Genomic DNA, 20,437 nt, shown 5'->3' with positions numbered 1-20,437 from the left:
TCACACGTGATTCAAATCCATGTTTTTTTTTTTTTTAAATAATAAGGTCGGATACTTTTCTAATAGACCTCGTACATGTGGAGCATGAGCTAAAGATAAGGCATGGACACTCTCCGCTCAGCAGCTGCCACTCAAAGCAACCACGCCCCCAATTATACAGAACTTTATGGCTTAAAACATCTTAAACTAAGATATAAAAAAAAAGAAATTAACTGCCCATACAGTTTCCATGGAGGAGGAAACTGTTGAATGAGAACAAAACCGTTTTTTTGTACTCGGCTGTAAACATGTTTATTTCTTCTCTAAAGTCGGACATTTTAACATGGAGCACTATGGGAAAGTGCTCTGTTTTGGAGCCAGCCTCAAACAAGCCAGTCAGGGTACTACACTTCCGCGTCGGCCTCAATTCCAGCGGGCTCAAGTTGCCGCTTGGTTATAATGCACATCGAAATGCTTTTTCTCATAAAAGTTTGATGACAAATGAGAAAGAGAATTACAAGATCATAAATTTACCACATCACAATATTTTCTGTGATAACTGCAGTAGTCATCAAACCATGCAACCCTAATAATGTACCACATATCGTACACAATACCAGGATAGAAAATCATAATAATCTAAGTTTAATTCTGAGTGTAGATGTACATTACCCTTATTATTTAATTATCAGTTATATATATGATGTCTTATCTTTCTTATGTCTTATTATTTCATATTATATATATCCTTTTTCTTGAGCAACTTGGGTGGGTAGTGAGAGTTCCCATGGGATAAAAAAGCTTTTCAATCTACCATCCCTGGTTCTCAAGACCAGGCACCTAAGTGGCTCTACTCTTTTTTACTCTTCCTTTTTAGATATACCTTAGTATACTGGCATAGTTTCACCTTAGAATTGGAATATATAAGATAAACCTACTGAATTTTCATGGAACTCTCTGAAAAGAGTGGCTTTAGGTAATGTAACAGATGCATGAGAGGTGCTGCAGTAAATGTGAATTAATTTAATGCTCACGATCCTTCTGGTGTCCCTCCTCATCCAAGTAGATGTTGGTCTTCATGTTCCAGATGAACTGGTGGGCGAGTAGCTGAGACGTTTGTGCTGCCCACAGGATGTATTCTCTCACATAACCCATCTGTGCATGATGAAGTATCAGGGTGCACTGTGATCGCTCGTTCTAGTTAAAGACATCTTGACACTACAGAATTTGCTGTTGTTTGGCATTTTCTGATCATTTATATCTATTCATAGAAGCAACACACTGAGATCATTAACAGTCTTTAGGATCCAGATCAAAAACCAACTTTCCCCATTTCCAAATATATAATGTTATCAAACTATGTGTTGACTCAATTAAAATGGCTGCTTCAGTTCCGTATAAGTATATTACAAAAAAAAAAAAAAAAAAACTTAGAGGCAGATCCCATGAAAGGAGCATTTCATCAACCTGGCTGTAAACCAGGAGGAAGTTCTCAATCCAAAATCAACATAAAAAGCCAATCCCAGCAGTCACTGGGCAAGAGGTGGGGTACGCCCTGGAGAGGCCGCCAGTCTATCGCACGGTCGACATATAGACACACAAACACATTCATACTCTCACCTATGGTCAATTTAGAGTCATCAATTCACCTCACCTGCATGCCTTTGGAAGTGGGAGAAAGCACATGCATGTGGTAGTCAATACTGAGGCCACAGCCGATACTGAGCGCCTGCCTCCCATGCCAGAGTGGGAGGAGTCAATCACAACATAACACAGAACCAGAGAGGGTAAAAGTCACTAAACTCCACACAGAAAAGATCCAGGTCAGAAGTGATCCTGGGACATTCTTGCGGTGGGGCAACAGTACTAACTATGAAGCCACCATGTTTCCTGTCCAAACAACATTTTCCAATTATCAGTGCACGAGTTCTCAAAGCGCAGGAAAATCAAATGTTCAAAATCAGGCTGTAAATTTTGTAATAGGGATGTAGAAGAATTGATAAACACCATGTACTCTAAAAGTTTAGATGTTTTTGCTACAAAATTGTACAGACTTGACATACCTGCATCGCCTAGCAGATTATATATATATATATATATATATATATATATATATATATATATATATATATATATATATATACACACTCAACAAAAATATAAATGCAACACTTTTGGTTTTGCTCCCATTTTGTATGAGATGAACTCAAAGATCTAAAACTTTTTCCACATACACAATATCACCATTTCCCTCAAATATTGTTCACAAACCAGTCTAAATCTGTGATAGTGAGCACTTCTCCTTTGCTGAGATAATCCATCCCACCTCACAGGTGTGCCATATCAAGATGCTGATTAGACACCATGATTAGTGCACAGGTGTGCCTTAGACTGTCCACAATAAAAGGCCACTCTGAAAGGTGCAGTTTTATCACACAGCACAATGCCACAGATGTCGCAAGATTTGAGGGAGTGTGCAATTGGCATGCCAACCAGAGCTGTTGCTCGTGTATTGAATGTTCATTTCTCTACCATAAGCCATCTCCAAAGGCGTTTCAGAGAATTTGGCAGTACATCCAACCAGCCTCACAACCGCAGACCACGTGTAACCACACCAGCCCAGGACCTCCACATCCAGCATGTTCACCTCCAAGATCGTCTGAGACCAGCCACTCGGACAGCTGCTGAAACAATCGGTTTGCATAACCAAAGAATTTCTGCACAAACTGTCAGAAACCGTCTCAGGGAAGCTCATCTGCATGCTCGTCGTCCTCATCGGGGTCTCGACCTGACTCCAGTTCGTCGTCATAACCGACTTGAGTGGGCAAATGCTCACATTAGCTGGCGTTTGGCACGTTGGAGAGGTGTTCTCTTCATGGATGAATCCCGGTTCACACTGTTCAGGGCAGATGGCAGACAGCGTGTGTGGCATCGTGTGGGTGAGCGGTTTTCTGATGTCAATATTGTGGATCGAGTGGCCCATGGTGGCGGTGGGGTTATGGTATGGGCAGGCGTTTGTTATGGACAAAGAACACAGGTGCATTTTATTGATGGCATTTTGAATGCACAGAGATACCGTGACGAGATCCTGAGGCCCATTGTTGTGCCAAACATCCAAGAACATCACCTCATGTTGCAGCAGGATAATGCACGGCCCCATGTTGCAAGGATCTGTACACAATTCTTGGAAGCTGAAAATGTCCCAGTTCTTGCATGGCCGGCATACTCACCGGACATGTCACCCATTGAGCATGTTTGGGATGCTCTGGACCGGCGTATACGACAGCGTGTACCAGTTCCTGCCAATATCCAGCAACTTCGCACAGCCATTGAAGAGGAGTGGACCAACATTCCACAGGCCACAATTGACAACCTGATCAACTCTATGCGAAGGAGATGTGTTGCACTGCATGAGGCAAATGGTGGTCACACCACATACTGACTGGTATCCCCCCCAATAAGACAAAACTGCATCTTTCAGAGTGGCCTTTTATTGTGGACAGTCTAAGGCACACCTGTGCACTAATCATGGTGTCTAATCAGCATCTTGATATGGCACACCTGTGAGGTGGGATGGATTATCTCAGCAAAGGAGAAGTGCTCACTATCACAGATTTAGACTGGTTTGTGAACAATATTTGAGGGAAATGGTGATATTGTGTATGTGGAAAAAGTTTTAGATCTTTGAGTTCATCTCATACAAAATGGGAGCAAAACCAAAAGTGTTGCGTTTATATTTTTGTTAAGTGTATACACACACACACACACACACGTTCAATATAGCTAACAATGTTTGCTTCATAATTTGGATGGTTCAAAATTTTCTTCCAGGTGAGACTGTCAGTGGACCGCACTAGTTTGGTGGTGGCAACTGTGCCACGTTAACTTTAACTCACTTTTCTGTACATCACTCAATAAAGTCACTCACTCTTTTAAAATACTGTAAGGTTTGTGAATATAAATTCTGATATTCCATCTGACTTCTATAGACCATTTAAAAACATGAAATGTTTGGAGTGGGGAAATTTAAGTTTGAAAGTTTTGTAGCCAATGTCTGTGTGTAAATTAATGCAAAGGCCTCACTTGCTGAGTGGCTACTGATCCTGAAGCTGCATTAATAACAGCTATATGAGCAAACAGCATGCATAGAGGACCAGGAGGGCCTGAAACCTTAGAAAATTTGTCATTTATATTTTTTAGATAATAAAAATCCAAGTTTTAAAACTTGTTCTATAGGAAGTAAAAGGTTACCTTGTCATAGCGGAGGGCCTGTACAATCTGAGGAATGTAGAACAAAATGGCATCCTAAAAATAAAGCACAAAGTGTTGAACAATGAATTACTGGAAATGACTTTCATACATTACAGGGGGTGGGGGTGGGGGGGTAAATAATCCCTGTGAGCTAGTGGAAAGACTTCAAAAAAACAACACAAAGTACATTCTACTCACTGGAGGGAAAGACCGCAGCACTTTTACCCCGTACTGAGCAGTGAGGGGATGAGGAGGATACATGCTGCTGAAGTAGGACAGACCGGTGGGTGGATCTGCTGGAGCCCAGCATAAGATGTGGCTCAACTCAGGAGAGTCAGCATCAATCGTGTGCCACGTGACCAGGAACTACAGAGTCATGAGAAAATACCTGTACTTATTCACAAACACACACACACACACACACACACACACACACACACACACACACACACACACACACACACACACACACACACACACACACACACACACACACACACACACACACACACACACACACACACACACACACACACCACAAAAGTTACATTTCCAAAGATCATCGTTTCAGCTTTGATAAGACGTCGAACCTTGACGGCCTCAGGTACGTCACTGACTGCTCCAGGGTCCAGTCTCACCAGCCTGGTTACCTCAGCAACAATGGCCTCATTTTTGAACCTGGCAAACAAACCATGAATGTATGAAGCTGTTTTTAATAGAACCCCCCCAAAACACACACACAGACACGGAATAACTCCCTTGTGTCTGATGGTTTGCGGACGTTCATGCTGGTTATATGGTCGCAAACTGAGCTTTACGGCGATGCGTTAGCGGAGACGTAAAACGGCTATTTGCGACCGTATAACAGCATGAACGTTCGCAAATCATCAGACACAAGGGGGTTATTCCCATTCTAATTCAATTCTATCATTTGCATGGTTTATTATTCTGCAGGTAATTCTGTCGGCAAGACTAACCATCGAGCCAAGGCTGCGTCGCTCCAACAGCGGTCAGGGTGCGGAGTAATCCATCAAATGTGAGAATCCATCAAATGTGAAATGGTAATTCTGTATCAGAATCCACATCAGTACTTCTGTATGGTAGCTTAAATTCACCCATTTAGGCGGCAGCGGCGGTACATGACTTTCTCTCGCTCTCAGTTAACAGCACTAACTGCTAGTAGCGCGCAGCCAGTGTTCTGTCAAATTGTGCGTCTCGTCACATAAATCGACAGTTCCGCACCTCAATAATATTCCAGAGGACAGGAATGGCATTCGACAGGAATGACATCTCATCAGAACAACGGTCAGGACGCGGAATAATACATCCAAATGTAAAACAGTCGAATATTTTGCCGCCGTTACCCCAATATTATACAGTCTGAAATCTCACACGATTAACCATTCAGATTTGTGGGAAAAAATGGAATTGGATTAGAATCTCTGATTGACTCCACTAACCCCGTGCTTGCCCTGTTAATTACAAGAAAACAAAACTTTTTTCTGTTTCCTGAAAATCTGCCACCACATTACTAACAAGACACACTGAACAAGAGAGGAGGAGGAGAGAGAAAATGAATGAAAACCTATTTGGCAACTGGATAGCCAGGTAGGGTGCAATATTCCAGGCCAGGTTGACATTGTCCTTCCACTGTTTCTCAGTCAGACTGATGTACTTGGACCTCCAGTTGGCGATACTGGTCTCCACGGATTGCTCTGTGAAGATGGCCAGTTCTTGGGTGGAAAGGGGGTTGTACCATGTTGTCAATCTTTCAATCTCACTGGCCTAGAAAGACATCAGAAGGCAGATGCTGATGAAGAGCAGTCACTATAACTGGAGTCAAAATCACAGAACATCTTTGGCCAAAATGATTCTCATTGCTCACCAGTAAGGAAAGCAACAGCGTCCTACGTTTCATGTAGTATTTATGCAGCTGTGTCCCTCTGTTATTTTTCTTGGATGTGCCTGATAACAAAAAAAAAAGGTGCGGTAAACCGGATCATCGTGTAGGTTTTGGGGTTTTTCCCTATGTCATGTAGCTGAATTAATCAGTACCTGATTTCTTGGAAGTGGTGGACATGCCACTGGACAGTGGGTAAGTGTTGATCCAACCCTGGCTGCTCTGCTGGGAGCGAGAGCTGGAGTCCACAGTGCTCCTGAGATCAGCGGCATTCATCACTGTCAAACTATTCAGTGATGGGTCCTGATTATCTGTGTAGGTATAAATACATTCACTGTGACCCAAAACATAAGAACATGTAAGCTCTCAGTCTCCCGTTGCCTCTGGATACCTTCATCATCATACATACAGTACAGGTCAGGTCTGGGAGCATGTGCTGGTGCCGCACATCTCTATGTCCACCACGCTACGGAAACACCCTGCCTCCTGGATGGCAATCAGTCAGGCAGTCGCTCCATCCCCATGTCACAAAAGGAGCCATATATCTGCTGCAGCTAGGTGACATGTGAGCAACCCCAACTCTGAGAAACACTCCACGTGGACAAAACGTTACAGCTGATGTACCCTTGCATTGCAAGTGATACTCCTCATCTGAATCTCGTCATGTAACCGTTTGTTTAACGCATGTCACTCCAGTGCTACCCATCGATCCTACAAAAACGCCTTGTACCAAGTATATCCAGTCGTCGTTTTAGGTCACTGGATAACTTCCCAAGTCCAGCGGTCCAAGTCTCACAACCAAACAGGAAGTGCCAGGACACTAAGGATTTGGACCTTCACTGTCCTTCAAAGCTATAAGCAACACGAAACACCTCCATCCTGAGACCTCATGACCCCATAAGCTCTTCTAAGACACCTCTCGATCTCAAAGGCCAAAGACCCAAAAGAATGAATGTCACTGCCAAGATAAGTGCATGTGTCAACAGGTTTGACACATTGCCATAAGTGTATTTATATACAGTCCATTCAAAGTCGATTCAAAACTTGGGCCTTAGTCTTGATCCAGGACAATCTTAAACTCAGACACCGTGACTCCTGACTTAGTCTCTCATGTGCTGCAATCACCAATTCGTCAAAGATTATAGTATCCCCTGTGAAGTAAACCTTTCCTCGCCAACAAAGGCACATAACTGAGTCTTTAAAAGCAACATTGTCGGTACCAGAACACATCCCTACTCCTGCTCTGCACAGCACTCACAGTAGCTCTGTACAGACGGGCTACGACGTCCACAAACATGTTGAGGATCCTGCAAATTCTCATGGCCCAGACAGCAGCCCAGTCAACCCAATCAAACACAAAAATCACCAAAAGTTGCAAAGAAATACTGCTGACATTTGTGCTTGTGACCATTGAGTACTCAGAGCTAAGATCTGGTTGACATTTTATTTCCTGGGTGTGAAGCCAGACTGCGCCATTCACTGAGAAACAAGTAACTAGGACTGAATCCTCTTGAGAATAATCCTTGGACGTACCTTTCTTCCAGGTGATCACCCTTTCCTTTGGGTAACAAGTCCTTTCTTACAGTCCATAGGGATGATACCTGTCTCCCAGACTGAAACAAAGATTATTTGCAATGGCAGAAGAACAGCTCCACCTGCCTGGACGAGCTCAGCTCCAATCCTTAGATCTGAGCCTCATAATATGCTCATTGATGGGGGTGACATCTGACACCATCGGAAGGAACCAGCTCACCACCGAAACTGCCAGAACTGCACGGACCCTTGGGGTGACCAGATCAATAGCTGCTGTATCCACCAAGATCTGGCAACTTCCAGGTCTCCAAACATCAGCCAGCTCAGCCATTGTGATGCAGAGCTTTCTAAACTACCTCAACAACAGCAGTATACAGTCCTCATTATTGAGAGAAAAGAGATTTCAGGTGCCCGCCTGCATGAGCTGCCTCACTTAAATATTTCATATAGTAGCTGAAACTTTCTTACACACAGTCTTTCTCATTCAATATTAAGAATTACAAAGAGTGAAAAATGAGCAATATGGTTATGATAATGGGTAGCTGCTCTTCTGTTTTGATGGTCATGCATGTAAAAAGGCAGAAAATCCAATCAAAATTAAAAGGAAAATTAAAGCGCAAAGGACAAAAGGGAGATGAATCTGGGCCAGCATTTGTGGCTAGAGGATTTGTCTACCTTAAATGGTTGGATGTGTATGAGAATGAGACCATGTCTGTTCTCGTGGACGCGAGGAATGAAGACGACAAGAGATTCTGGGATGGAGAGAAAACATATTCCAATTTTTAGTGTTTTGACTGATACCAATTTGATAAATTGAGGGAAGAAGCAGATGGGTGAGCTGATATAATGAACAATCATGCATCTTAAAGCAGATGACAAATTTGTGTTTCTCCTCACAGCTGATAACTACGAATTAAAGTAGAGTATAGAATAAGTAAAGCCAGTGTCCCATTGCGGATTTATGGCCCCATCACGGTAGGTTCCCATCACTGCATGTTTACCCACATGCCCACCGTTATCTACTTTTACCACATAGATATCATACACGTATATAATATCTATGCTTTTTCCAGAGTGATTTGTGCACCTCACGGCACGGAGCCACTGCACACAATCGGTACCCACTCCAGTTCAATGCTCACTCCAAAAAACAGAACGAATAAAAAAATCTGCATTGTATTTTAACTTCAGCCTTTAATTGTAGCTTGGCATCAAAACAATAGCGCGACCAAATCTGCATTCAAGCAGAAATGATTTATTTTAAAGAAATAATCTGTAAAATTTAAATAAAAGGCATATTAGACCCTATATGTACATATTACATCCAATTATTCAAGTTCTGTGGATCACCCGTCCCGCCAAATTTTTAAAAATATGTTTAAAACTTTCCAGATTGGTCACCTTGTTCTATAACATACTTTTACTAAAGATTACTGGTTTTCAGGCCCTGACTGGGTATTTGATTATTTTTCTATGCTTGCACAAAAAGGTGCACAATCAGGTGTCAAAAACTTTCAATGGGAATCCAGCTTAAGACACTGAGAAAATAAGACGACGAGACAAAGCTCAATATAATGAGATTGGAGAATAAAATAATATCATCAGAAAAAAGACCAGCAAAAGAATAATAAATTATACTCATACTGTATATAGACTTCTGGACCAATCAGCATTGTGAGGACAAACTATGCCAAATTTGACATGCGTAAAAAGCATGCCACTGCTTAACTGCAGCCCGTGCGCCATGGTTTTAGGCTTACTTAAGATTGATATCGGAGAAGTGCTGGACACGATAAGCGATCCAAATATCCCAGCAGAGAGGGTGCTCGGGGTTGGAGTAGTGCCAAGCTCACCAGGTGGTACCAAGTGGCACGCAGCCAGGTACTTCTTGTCAGACAGGATGCTAGCATAAAACCGAATCATGATACTGATGTCCTCGCGGAGACGCTTGTCACCCTGGGTGGGAAACTTTGGAGACACGCTGGAGATGAAGAGAACCAGAAAACAGAGTTAACAGTTTTTGCTACTTGGGGCTATTTTTATTTTATTCTTTATACCTTTTCAGGCAAACAAATAAAATGCTAACAAGCGCACGCAGCACTGTAAGGACACACCTGAAGTAATCAAAGGCTGTGGAATAGATCTTCTCTCGCAGCACATTTCTTACAGTCGCATTGGTAATGACATCAGAGTGGAGTAGAGCCAGACCAAGAGTCAAAAGCCTGAAGTACAGAGAAATATACTGATGACAAATTCATCATATCCACGTAAACTGAAGGAAAAAAAAAAAAAAAACCCTCTGAAGCCCTCTGGACAAAGATAGAGTAATTTTGTTTTGACCAAATATGAGGAAAGTGGCAATAAGCCAGTAATTTGTAAGAAATTGCCAGAAATTTGTTAGCTTTCTGGGGGCTCGGGGGGCCCACAGGGATTCATTTGAAAGTCAGTGATGGTCAGGCGGAGATGATGGTCTCGTGGTTAAGCGCTGGGCGGGAGACCAGAGGAGCCTCGGTTCAAACGCCGTCAGGCTGGAAAACCACTAAGGGCCCTTGGGCAAGATGCTGAATCCCCAAGCTGCTCCCGTTGTGTAGCTAAGCACCTTACATGGTAGCACCCTGACATTGGTATGGGTGGATGTGAGCATCACTTCTGATTCAGATGAAAAGCGATATATAAATGCAGTCCATTTAAAATTCAACTCACCATGACCAGACAGTCCCTCAAGGATGGTTTGCACCAAATTTCAGAAACATTTTATGAACAGATTTTCTGTAATAAATCAAACAATGATCTTTTAAAATGGCTTTTTTTTTATGTGTCCCCTCTTGGGGGTCTCTTGGGGGGCGGGGCATAAAACAAATGAAGCACAATGGGTTTTATTTTCCTGTCTGTAAGCTGCCTCCCAAAGAATCTTTAGGGCAAATTACAGAAAAAGTTACTGAACAGCACCCCCCCCAATTACTTAAATATGAAAATCGCCTCTTCTTTCTTTGCCTTCTTTGTTAGGTCCTGGGGGCACCAGGCCTCAACTTTTTTGAAAAAGTGGGATGGCACACAGTGCACGGCACAAGGCGTACCAGGGAGACATCTTGATGGCATTAGTCCTTTTGGCTATTCTATAGGACTAAACATGTTTTGAACATTCTATTCTAAGTACTCTGAAGACAGTTTACAGAAAATATTTATTCACCTGAAGCGAGGTCCAATAGCAGCTACATGGCGGTTGAGGCTACTCGTAGCCCCACCAACATTCAGAGAAATGGAGCGCTGAAGCAAACTGCCAAAGATCTCCACTTGATCTGCACTAGAGTACTTGGCTATCTCAAACCTCTGGACTAGAAACTGTAAGAAAAAAGTGGCAAAAAGGGACAAGATTAACACAAAAAGCTGTTTTCAATACAGCCCCTCTCAGAAATGTACCTCATTATGCCAAAAGCCTGGAGATTTTGATGTCCGTCTCATGGTCTTAAATGCCTGTGTCAGTTTTCTCTAAAATATACAATGGTCTGTTGACGATCTTACGAGGTTGGACATTACAGCAAGCTTTCTGAAAATGGTTCTAGTCCACTCAAATCTGAATTGCGAGTTGTCACAGTAACACAAACGCTACAGCAATACAAACCTATATGTAAATCCGTTCGGCTGCTTCTTTGTTTCACTCAGGGTCGCTACAGCAGATCAGAGGTGGATATGCATGTTAATTTGGCACAACTTTTACACTGGATGCCCTTACTGACACAACCTCACATTACATGGAGAACAAGCAGGGGTGGTCTTGAACCAGGAACCTTCCACACTGGAAACAAGTGCATTTAATTGCTAGGCCACCACTCCTGCCTGAAATATACATAAACTTATATATCCTGCAAAAAATGAAACGCACAAATTCTAAATCCTTCTTTTGTGTACCACAGACTTTTGACAATGATTACTTTAAAAAGATCAGGTCTGGGAATGTGTGCTCATGCTGTGCATCACAAGCACAGCATCATATTGTAGAACTGCGATAGTTCATGGACGGCAACCACCCAGGCAAACAACCACTCCATCTCAACCTGTTGAAGGCAATCATCTGTCTGCCGCAGCCACGGCAAACATGCATGTTCCCTTGTCCTTTTCTAGTTGCTGGGTTCTCAACACTGAGGCTGTTCCCTTGTCCTTTTCTAGTTGCTGGGTTCTCAACACTGAGGCTGTTCCCTTGTCCTTTTCTAGTTGCTGGGTTCTCAACACTGAGGCTGTTCCCTTGTCCTTTTCTAGTTGCTGGGTTCTCAACACTGAGGCTCCTGAGTGCTGGATCACACCCAGAGAAATACACCACATGGCTAAAACATCATAGTTAACGGTCCCCAACAATGCCACATGCTAGCATTAGCTGATGTATTTGTATGGTTGAGCATCCCTCATGCTCATAATGATCATTAGTTGAGGATTAAAATGTAAAAAAAAAAAGGGTTTTAAAATACATCTAAGTAGCCTGTGAGAAAGCCAAACAACAATGCTGCGTTCACTGTGATGACATTTTTTAGGCGCTACTCCAAGTTGAAAATCCTCTGCTACCTGTGACAGAGCCGAACGTTTAGAAATCCAAATAAGCAACTATTTTAATTGAATGATAATGCCAGCAATGTTATGTACTGTGACTGAAAAGGCTTAAGAAAGGATCATCTCAGTGTCTCACCTCTATCCAAATGTGGTGAGGAGTAACCTCTGGAGGGCAAGGGACAGGCTGACTCTCCTCTGATGCAGCCAGAGGATCAGCTTCCAGCTGAGCATCCGAGAACAAGCCCATCTTCAACTCCACAGTCATCTGCCATGCTCCTGCCATCTCCCGCATAAACTAGGCAGGCAGAGAGGCTAGTGTTTGTGTAAATACACACACACGCGCAGAACATAATTTCATACGCAAGATATAATGGTGCGTTTACACATAAGCAAGACACGTTACGAATGTCATTTTTCTGTCATTCGTGACACATTCCTGACATTCTTAATGTGACTTAACACATCTGAATAGGTTTCTTAATAGTGCGTGTTGGTGCGTGATATTCTTGATATTCGTAGAACATGTTTTTGGCTGTCAAAAAATCTTCCACGAATGTCACACACCGCCCTCATTTCATCTCATGTCGTAGAGGTCGCAAGTGAGCGTGTTGATCCGTCTTGATGACTAGTGATCCTTAACAGAACGTAACAGCGTTTGTGGTGGTTCCTGTGATGGTTCTTTGAGCTCAAATTGTCACGCGTTATTACGAAGTGACACGGAAACTGTCAAGTTTTGACACGACTTGTAACGCGGTGTCACATTTCACTGCGCGTACAACGAATCAGTTTTCTGTCATGTGCGCACAGTGTGATGCAGTATGCTGAAGAGGAATAGTTACGCGAAGTTGGCCAAGTGTGATTCCACAGTTCCTGCTGAAGCTCCTCCTGCTGTGACCGATGAGCAGGAGAACGACTCTGAGCCAGAGGAACCAGAGGAGACTCATGTGCAGCCAGACATCTCTGCACCTCCTCCAGTCCGGCGGAGGAAGAAGAGTGCGCACAATTAAACCCTGCTGCACCGCATTCAGCTTCATTGCTGCAGTATGCTGAAGGAGGACAGTGATGCCAAGTCGGCTAAAAGTTTCATTTCAGTGCTCCTCAGCACGCTCCTACAGATGTTCCACCTCCTGCATGTGCCTGATGTTTGGGAAAACGCGCGAGATGAGAGCCGCATGAAGCCACACATCTGGCTCTCAGTCCCCTCCTCCTTTCTGTGCCACTCCATGGCACAGAGCCCAACTAAGCACGCAATCACAAAGTTCTGCTGTGCATTAATATGGATTTTGAGGAGAAAACTTTGTTCAGCAACTGATGGTTGGATGAATATGGGAGTGTGTGTGGAGACAAATCACCTTATTCACAACGTGACAGAACTTAATGATGCGTTGTTGCGCGCAACAACGTGGAACGTTATTCTTGACCGTGCGTAATGGTTCCTGATAATTCTCCAGCAACACGTGCCATTAATCGTAATGCGTGGTAACAGGTTGCAGCAGTTCCTGAGGACACTTGATGCCTCTGCCCCGAATCATCACATTCGTGATCAGCGGCCAAGAATGTATACTTCGTGGCATTCGTGACGTGCCGTCGTTATATGTAAACGCAGCATAAAACTAAAATTGGTAAGTACCGGTACTTCAACACCAGCTCGTGCTGCCAGCAGCCACTCCCAGCAAGCAATAGCAGTTTCCATGCCGTGCTCTGTGAACATCTTAAGAGGAGACCAGCAGAGGTGGTGCAGCAGCTGAGGGTCACAGTCTTAGCAACCAGGACAGACAAGAGACACAAAAATGTCAAAACAAATCCACGGAATGCAAGATGATGGTAATAAACTTCACTGTACATGGAACAGTAAAGAATAAATAAATAATCACACCTTTGGTGCTGATGAGTAACGCTGCCAACTTGAACATGGCCTCAGTGAAGGCCTCAGGCTGTGCAGAGTCCAGAGCTTCTCCCATCTCTTTAACCATCAGCCGGCTAAGATCAGACTGCGCACGTACCGTCTGTGCAAAGTGAATCATACCTGACACCTGGAGATAACACAGCACAGGTCTGAGCAAGATCAAAACAGGAAAAAGTCCTTTTATTTTACACAGCAAAATGACTGAAAATATGATGTGATTGTTACCTCTCCTGCATATCTGTTCCTGAGGTTGAGGGAGGCCATGAAGTTAGAGTAGTCCTTTTTCACACAGGCTGGCCTCTCAGTCAGCTGAGTTGACTACATGTGACAGCACCAAAAAGAGCAACAAAGACTAAATTTAGAAAAATTCTGAATAATTCTTCACCTTTTTTTTTTTTTGTTGTTGTTGCTTTTTGTGTTTTTTTTGGGGGGGGGGGGGGAGCACATGATATCACAATAATATCTGCAATTTATATCAGCATGTGAAAGGACCTTGTGAGTGACACGTGTCCCACAAGGTTCCATCTTGGAGCCCTTGTTATTCCAATTTCAGATTGATTAGATTTGCACTGTTACAATTCACCAAACAAAGAACTATCACAAAATGAAGTATCAGTTGGTGACTCACCCCAAGAGTGACGCTTTGTCTGTTGTAACCAGCAAAATGCAGGATGCTTTCTGTAGCCATGGCAAGACCTGTGTGCTGGGAGAGGCCTGACACCCAGTTCTGATGTTTGTTCAGATACTCCTGAATTCAAACAAAACAAAACACATACAGTGCAATGGTTAAAAGAGTCTGAAGAAAAGAAGTCTCCTCCAAATATCATTTTCATGGAGGGCAACAGCTCGTTATTCAACCAGTAATTACAGTGTTCCAGGTACAACAGAGGCACAACCAAGAAAAATGTCACTTTAAAACATTCATGGAAACTATTAGATACTTCTCTTTGCAAAAAGCAACAAAAACTAAATTTAAAAAATGGAGGTGATGTAAATGTTAATTTGAACAAAAAAAAAAAGGAATGGAGGTGAACTATAAAAGTAAAAATATGAAATAATTTAAGTAATTTCATAATTTTTAATATATATGAATGTTCCAGAACCATCCAGCAGGTGACAGTGTTCACCAGGTTGTGATGTCTGGTTTCCTTTTCATGTGGACTCTAAAACAATGTTTAAAACTGGGGTGTTTGAAATTGGGAAGCACTGTTTAGAATTATTTGCACTAACAGTGCAACTACAAAAGGTCTTGGCATCAGACAGCCACGTGTTTTATCTATGCTGTTCTCCCATCAGAGGGCCCATAGCTCTCCACGCAAAATTCTGCCTGAAGAGGAAGTGGGCCGATGCATGAGCATGGTCATTATCACGTACATCGCAATGGCAATTTCAATAAAATGTCTAATTTCATCACAAATAAAAGGCATATCACAAATTCTGTAACTCGCCTGATTGTGTTCACTTTTTGTCCTTTTTTCATTCATTAAATGTATTCCATATAATTTAATTTAATTTCAGATGGGTGTTTAGCCAACTTTCTTCAACAAAGGGGGGTGGGCTGATACTTGGCCCTGGGCCCTCCAACGGGCAAATGTGGTATTCGTAACTTTACTTTCCCGTGTTGTTGTGCATTTCCTGTGCTGGCACCATGGTTCTGCTGGTAGCTGCAAGCTTAACTCCACCCTTGGTGGAACAAGACATGTCTTTGTGATGTTACATAGGCAAAACAAAGTTGTTTTGGGGATAGAGCTGGTGAAACAATGTTCACCACAAACTAACTAGTTCATCTTCATTATGTGCAGTTTTAATTTGTTGAATTAAAAGATAACAATTGTTTTTGAGTAATCATCCACAGAAGCTGGCTGGGATCACCAAACTTAACCCCTCATCTACATTTTGAATGTCTAAGCCCTACAGTGTTGCCAGAGCAGGAAAGAGGGTATGAGTGAGATCATAATTTCAACTGTTAAGTACAGAATACTCAATCAGTGTTTGTCAGAGTGCTCATTTATTTTAACTCTGTGAGTGCTCAAGGTATAGAGATTTTGTTATTTCTAAAACCCAATGCTTCTGCTGGATCTCATGAGAAGATTTCAAAACACATTACCTGTAGGTGAGATTTGGTCACGGATGGAGCCCATTTCATAGCCTCCTTAAGGATCTCTCCACATCGAGCTGCAAAATCCTTCACTATGCTCTAAAAACAAGGTGTCCTGTTAAAGTTATGTTTACAACATGCTTACATCTGTACTGAGGAATAGGTAGCATTATATTAAACTGGACATTGCTAGAATAACAATCTTACCTCTCTGGCTTCATATGTATCTGGGACAGTGATCCTGTAAGGCGTGTCTGGTATGTCATAATAAGGTTGGTCTTTGTGAATGTCCTGCCATAAAATATATACATCACCATGAATGCAACATATACACATCTATCATTACAGGCATAAACACACACTATATATATATATATATATATATGTATATATATATATATATATATATATATATATGGCTTTACTGACGTGTACATGGATTCATTACTTACTGCACTGAGTGAGACAGAGAGCGTCTGCAAGATGTCCAACATGGTTTTCAGCACGCGACCACTCCACAACAAGTGTGGAAATCTGAGAAGAGAATTGATATCATTATACATCTAACTGAAATCCTTTGCTCTGATTGGCTGAATCGAGAGTAATAATTGCAATACTTTTCACAATAAATCATCCAAAGTTAACAATAGCCACATTATTGACTGATTCTGCACCATTTCGGGCAACATTATGAGCAACTGCAGACTGATTTTGTCATAACGGGGCAACAATGTTTCACGCATGCGCAGGGGTGATGCATCGCAGACGCCATCAATGATTTGTTTCTAGTAAAAATAACCAAAAATAAAAAGAATAAAAAATAACTTGGCAAATTTTTCACACCATTATAAAGTCACATTTATGAACTACAAAGATGTATAATAAAACAAATGGTGACTGGTTTATCTGGCAGCATAATGGAATGTCACCCCTCAGGATCATTGTTCCAATAATGATCCCTCGGGGGATTATTGTTCCAACAATGATCCCCCGAGGGATCACTATTTGTATAATGTTGATATTTCTGGGTGTGATCAAAAACTTTAAATAGTTTATACTGTATCAAGTACAGTAATAACAAATTACGTCCGTAAGTCAATTCAACAATGACATCAAAATTTTGAGATGAACCAGTGCTTTACTGAATCACATAAGGCCCCCAAACTCGTGTTCTTAGTGGTAAAGAATTGTCTTGATTTTTGACTTTCACACATACACCCCTAACTCCTGCAGAGTGTTCTTTACCTGACAAACTGCTGTGGAGCTAATTTCTTGTGGCCCTGCTGCTGATGTTCCACCAAAGTTGATTTAGTCCCAACTTAAGTGACATATTGATTATTTTATGTTAAATCAACTGTGGCTGCACACAGAGCCCAAAAGATTATTTTCAGGTTATTATCAAATATCGTATGGGGCTAACACTACATATGGATGAATGCATTCTCACGTTTCAGCAAGGCCAGACAAATACTTGTCAGCCACTCTTCGGATCCTCTTGTGAATGTGATTGAAGTTGACCAACAGGAACTGAGCGTGACATTCTAACTCTTCCTCATGAGCTTTAGTTTTTGGCTGAAAAGAAACAACTTCATCACAGTCTGTCCACATGGCATAATGATACAGAAACCCAACATAACGCAAAAACAATGAAAAGTACAAAAGCAGGAAAACGAAAGAGCCCTTACTTTGTCAGCCATCATCTGTAGGAAGACCTCAAAAACTTTGTCACCAACAGCAATTACACACTGCATCATACCTGGAAATGATATACAAGATATTAGTACAATTATAGAACAAGTGACGCCATGTTTTTATAGGGTTTGGCTCGCTCTTCTGCCTACCAGATTTATCCTTTTGTATTGCTCTGTCTTCAAAGTATCGAAACATCACCTGAAAACGATCAGAGTCCAGAGCATGCAGCATCCTAATAAATGTTAGAAAAATGACAACGTAAGAATAAGCAACAAATTTAATGATGCTAAAAAGACAAGTGCATATGGTAATAATGGAATACACATATACATTTTCCCTACCTCATGTATTCTAGTCTGTAAACCGAAAGCAAATACGTGGACATGGCAAAGTCCAATTTATTGATGAGAGCAGCCACCTCAGGAGGAGGATCAAGAAGGTTGATGATGGTACTACGCAGATCATTCAGCTCAGCCTGAAATTCAATAATCAATCATAAACTAGTGCTGAAAGTTTTACTGTACGGACATGTGCGCCTTCTCTTACTGGAGTGACGGTGTCATTCTTCAGTGCAGAGTTGTACTGTAGTTCAGAGCGTAAAGGTTCTCCGCTGGGAAATGTGAGCAGTGACGATTTAGTTGCAATTTCGCAAACTCCCTCATACCATTCTTCAGGCCACAGACCTGAAGAGTTCACCATAAACAAATCACAACAGACAACAAATAAATAAAAAGGGGATCTTACGATGTGAGCTCAAACTGTACTACAGTAGGGCTGGACAGTAGGACTTTAACTGGTTAGAGTTTCATAGGTTTTTATTATTATTATTATTATTGTTGTATTTTATTTTTTGCAGCACTTTGTATGTATGAATACAAAATGCTATATAAATATTATATAGCTTTATATACATTTTATTACTAGGGAGTATCACTTTATGGTATGATGGAAGCAACACACTGCACATGGTCCCAGACTTGACCTGTATATGCACCATCTATATTGACAGATAATTTTAAAAAAAAGTCAGACAGTTTATATAGTATTAAACACTTATCTCTACCTGAACCCTCAACAGCAAATCCCATGACCACAGAATACAGCCAGAAGTCCCTGAAAAGCTTCTGCAAACGTGGCTTTGCCTCCTTGATTGGTGGTAACCTCTTCGTGAGCTAAGATTAAAGAGAATGAATTACTGTAGTTAAAGCAGATATATGACCCCAGTGAGCATCACAAAAAAACTAAAACATTGTTGTAAGTGATGACTTAGGCTGGTGTCTCATTGCCAATTTTAGGCCCAGGTTGACGTCTGGATTCCATATAAGTGGTAATCAGGTCTGACTGTCTACAGCTGTGTGTCCCCAGATCACTGCCCATTACAGGTGTCATTGAACGCAGCACCATGTGCTCAGTCACAGTGTGCATGTGCGCTAATGTCTGTGGTATAACAACACGTTACAAAGCAAGAACACATCTGCTAACATTTGAAAAAAATGTATTCTTCTGAAGAGTGTGACATCCTTTTCATGGGAGTATGGATGTATATTACATTGGCACATGAGATTTAAAGAAGTCAGCCAACAGTGAGTCGTTGAACTGCACACACATTGACGGCTGCGCTCACTTCACAAATACATAATACAATCTGCAATGTATCTTAATTTCTTAGACTGTAGCCTGGCATCATCAAAATAACTGACGTGCCCAATCCACATTCAAGTGGACATAATTTACAACAAAAGACACTGACAAATAAATAAATAAAGTCATTTATAAAAACAACATCTGTACTAATAAAATACACGCAGTGTGTGCTGCCCAGCACCTGGTATGCAACAAGTACTGCATACAGCTTATACGTAAACCACCACTGTGCTTTTGCTATAGCAATGAGCAGAGCTGTGCACACTGACATGGAGCCATGCCAATCCCCCACCGCTCTCCCGGCACACAGTTATGACACCGCTGTGTACGATCTCTGTCCACTCAGATCCATGAAATCTATCTGCCCCAAAGTGGATAAGAACCTGCTTTATATTTTAATTTCAGCCTGTAATTTTAACTTTGCATCAAAGTAACTGAGCAGCCAAATAAACATTCAAACAGAAATTATTTATTTCAAGGTGCAGTAAGGAAATAAAGACTAAAATCACCTGTAAAATTAAAGTTAAAAAGATGGATATCGCACCCCCATTAGCAGAAATTATAAATCCAATTATTCACATTTGTGGATGACGATGGTTCACAGTGTCACAAATTTGTTGAACATTTTCAAAACCTTTACAACAGTCTGTAACACCACGGTTACTCACTATAGCGTGACCCAACTGGGTATCCAATTGCTTTGTTTACTCACTACAGGAACCAAACAGATGCCAGAAATTGGCAACAGGAGATCTGCTTAATGAGCAAATGGCTCAAACATGGATTGTAGACATTTTTGTGATTTTGCCTATATGTAAACTTGATATTATAGACTCCAACTACAGTGTGCCACAAAAAGATCACAATTAAGTTAACTGCTTCCATCCAATTA

General features: G+C 41.7%; 1 protein-coding gene across 2 annotated transcripts in view; it reads right to left on the bottom strand.

Moving 5' to 3' along the window:
- The window catches only part of pi4kaa (phosphatidylinositol 4-kinase, catalytic, alpha a), a 59,748-nt gene that overhangs the window by 20,953 nt on the left and 18,358 nt on the right, over positions 1 to 20,437 (bottom strand). Inside the window, exons 20-43 of one of the 2 annotated variants that reach the window (XM_034192338.1) lie at positions 18,965 to 19,073; positions 18,448 to 18,584; positions 18,243 to 18,376; positions 18,051 to 18,133; positions 17,895 to 17,965; positions 17,657 to 17,781; positions 16,662 to 16,743; positions 16,417 to 16,500; positions 16,219 to 16,308; positions 14,740 to 14,859; positions 14,337 to 14,429; positions 14,082 to 14,238; positions 13,836 to 13,963; positions 12,342 to 12,500; positions 10,854 to 11,005; positions 9,778 to 9,885; positions 9,424 to 9,644; positions 6,286 to 6,441; positions 6,116 to 6,195; positions 5,816 to 6,015; positions 4,821 to 4,908; positions 4,429 to 4,596; positions 4,231 to 4,284; positions 1,014 to 1,134 (exon numbers count right to left, since the gene is read on the bottom strand). In XM_034192338.1, coding sequence (XP_034048229.1) covers positions 1,014 to 1,134; positions 4,231 to 4,284; positions 4,429 to 4,596; positions 4,821 to 4,908; positions 5,816 to 6,015; positions 6,116 to 6,195; positions 6,286 to 6,441; positions 9,424 to 9,644; positions 9,778 to 9,885; positions 10,854 to 11,005; positions 12,342 to 12,500; positions 13,836 to 13,963; positions 14,082 to 14,238; positions 14,337 to 14,429; positions 14,740 to 14,859; positions 16,219 to 16,308; positions 16,417 to 16,500; positions 16,662 to 16,743; positions 17,657 to 17,781; positions 17,895 to 17,965; positions 18,051 to 18,133; positions 18,243 to 18,376; positions 18,448 to 18,584; positions 18,965 to 19,073 — 2,920 coding nt within the window. The remainder of the gene's footprint in view (positions 1 to 1,013; positions 1,135 to 4,230; positions 4,285 to 4,428; positions 4,597 to 4,820; positions 4,909 to 5,815; positions 6,016 to 6,115; positions 6,196 to 6,285; positions 6,442 to 9,423; positions 9,645 to 9,777; positions 9,886 to 10,853; positions 11,006 to 12,341; positions 12,501 to 13,835; positions 13,964 to 14,081; positions 14,239 to 14,336; positions 14,430 to 14,739; positions 14,860 to 16,218; positions 16,309 to 16,416; positions 16,501 to 16,661; positions 16,744 to 17,656; positions 17,782 to 17,894; positions 17,966 to 18,050; positions 18,134 to 18,242; positions 18,377 to 18,447; positions 18,585 to 18,964; positions 19,074 to 20,437) is intronic. The other variant, XM_034192339.1, reaches the window with a different exon arrangement.

The sequence above is a fragment of the Thalassophryne amazonica genome, chromosome 17, assembly GCF_902500255.1.
Source record: "Thalassophryne amazonica chromosome 17, fThaAma1.1, whole genome shotgun sequence".
Lineage (NCBI taxonomy): Eukaryota > Metazoa > Chordata > Actinopteri > Batrachoidiformes > Batrachoididae > Thalassophryne > Thalassophryne amazonica.
Note: the sequence above shows the minus strand (reverse complement) of the source record. Positions and strands in the feature narration are given on the sequence as shown.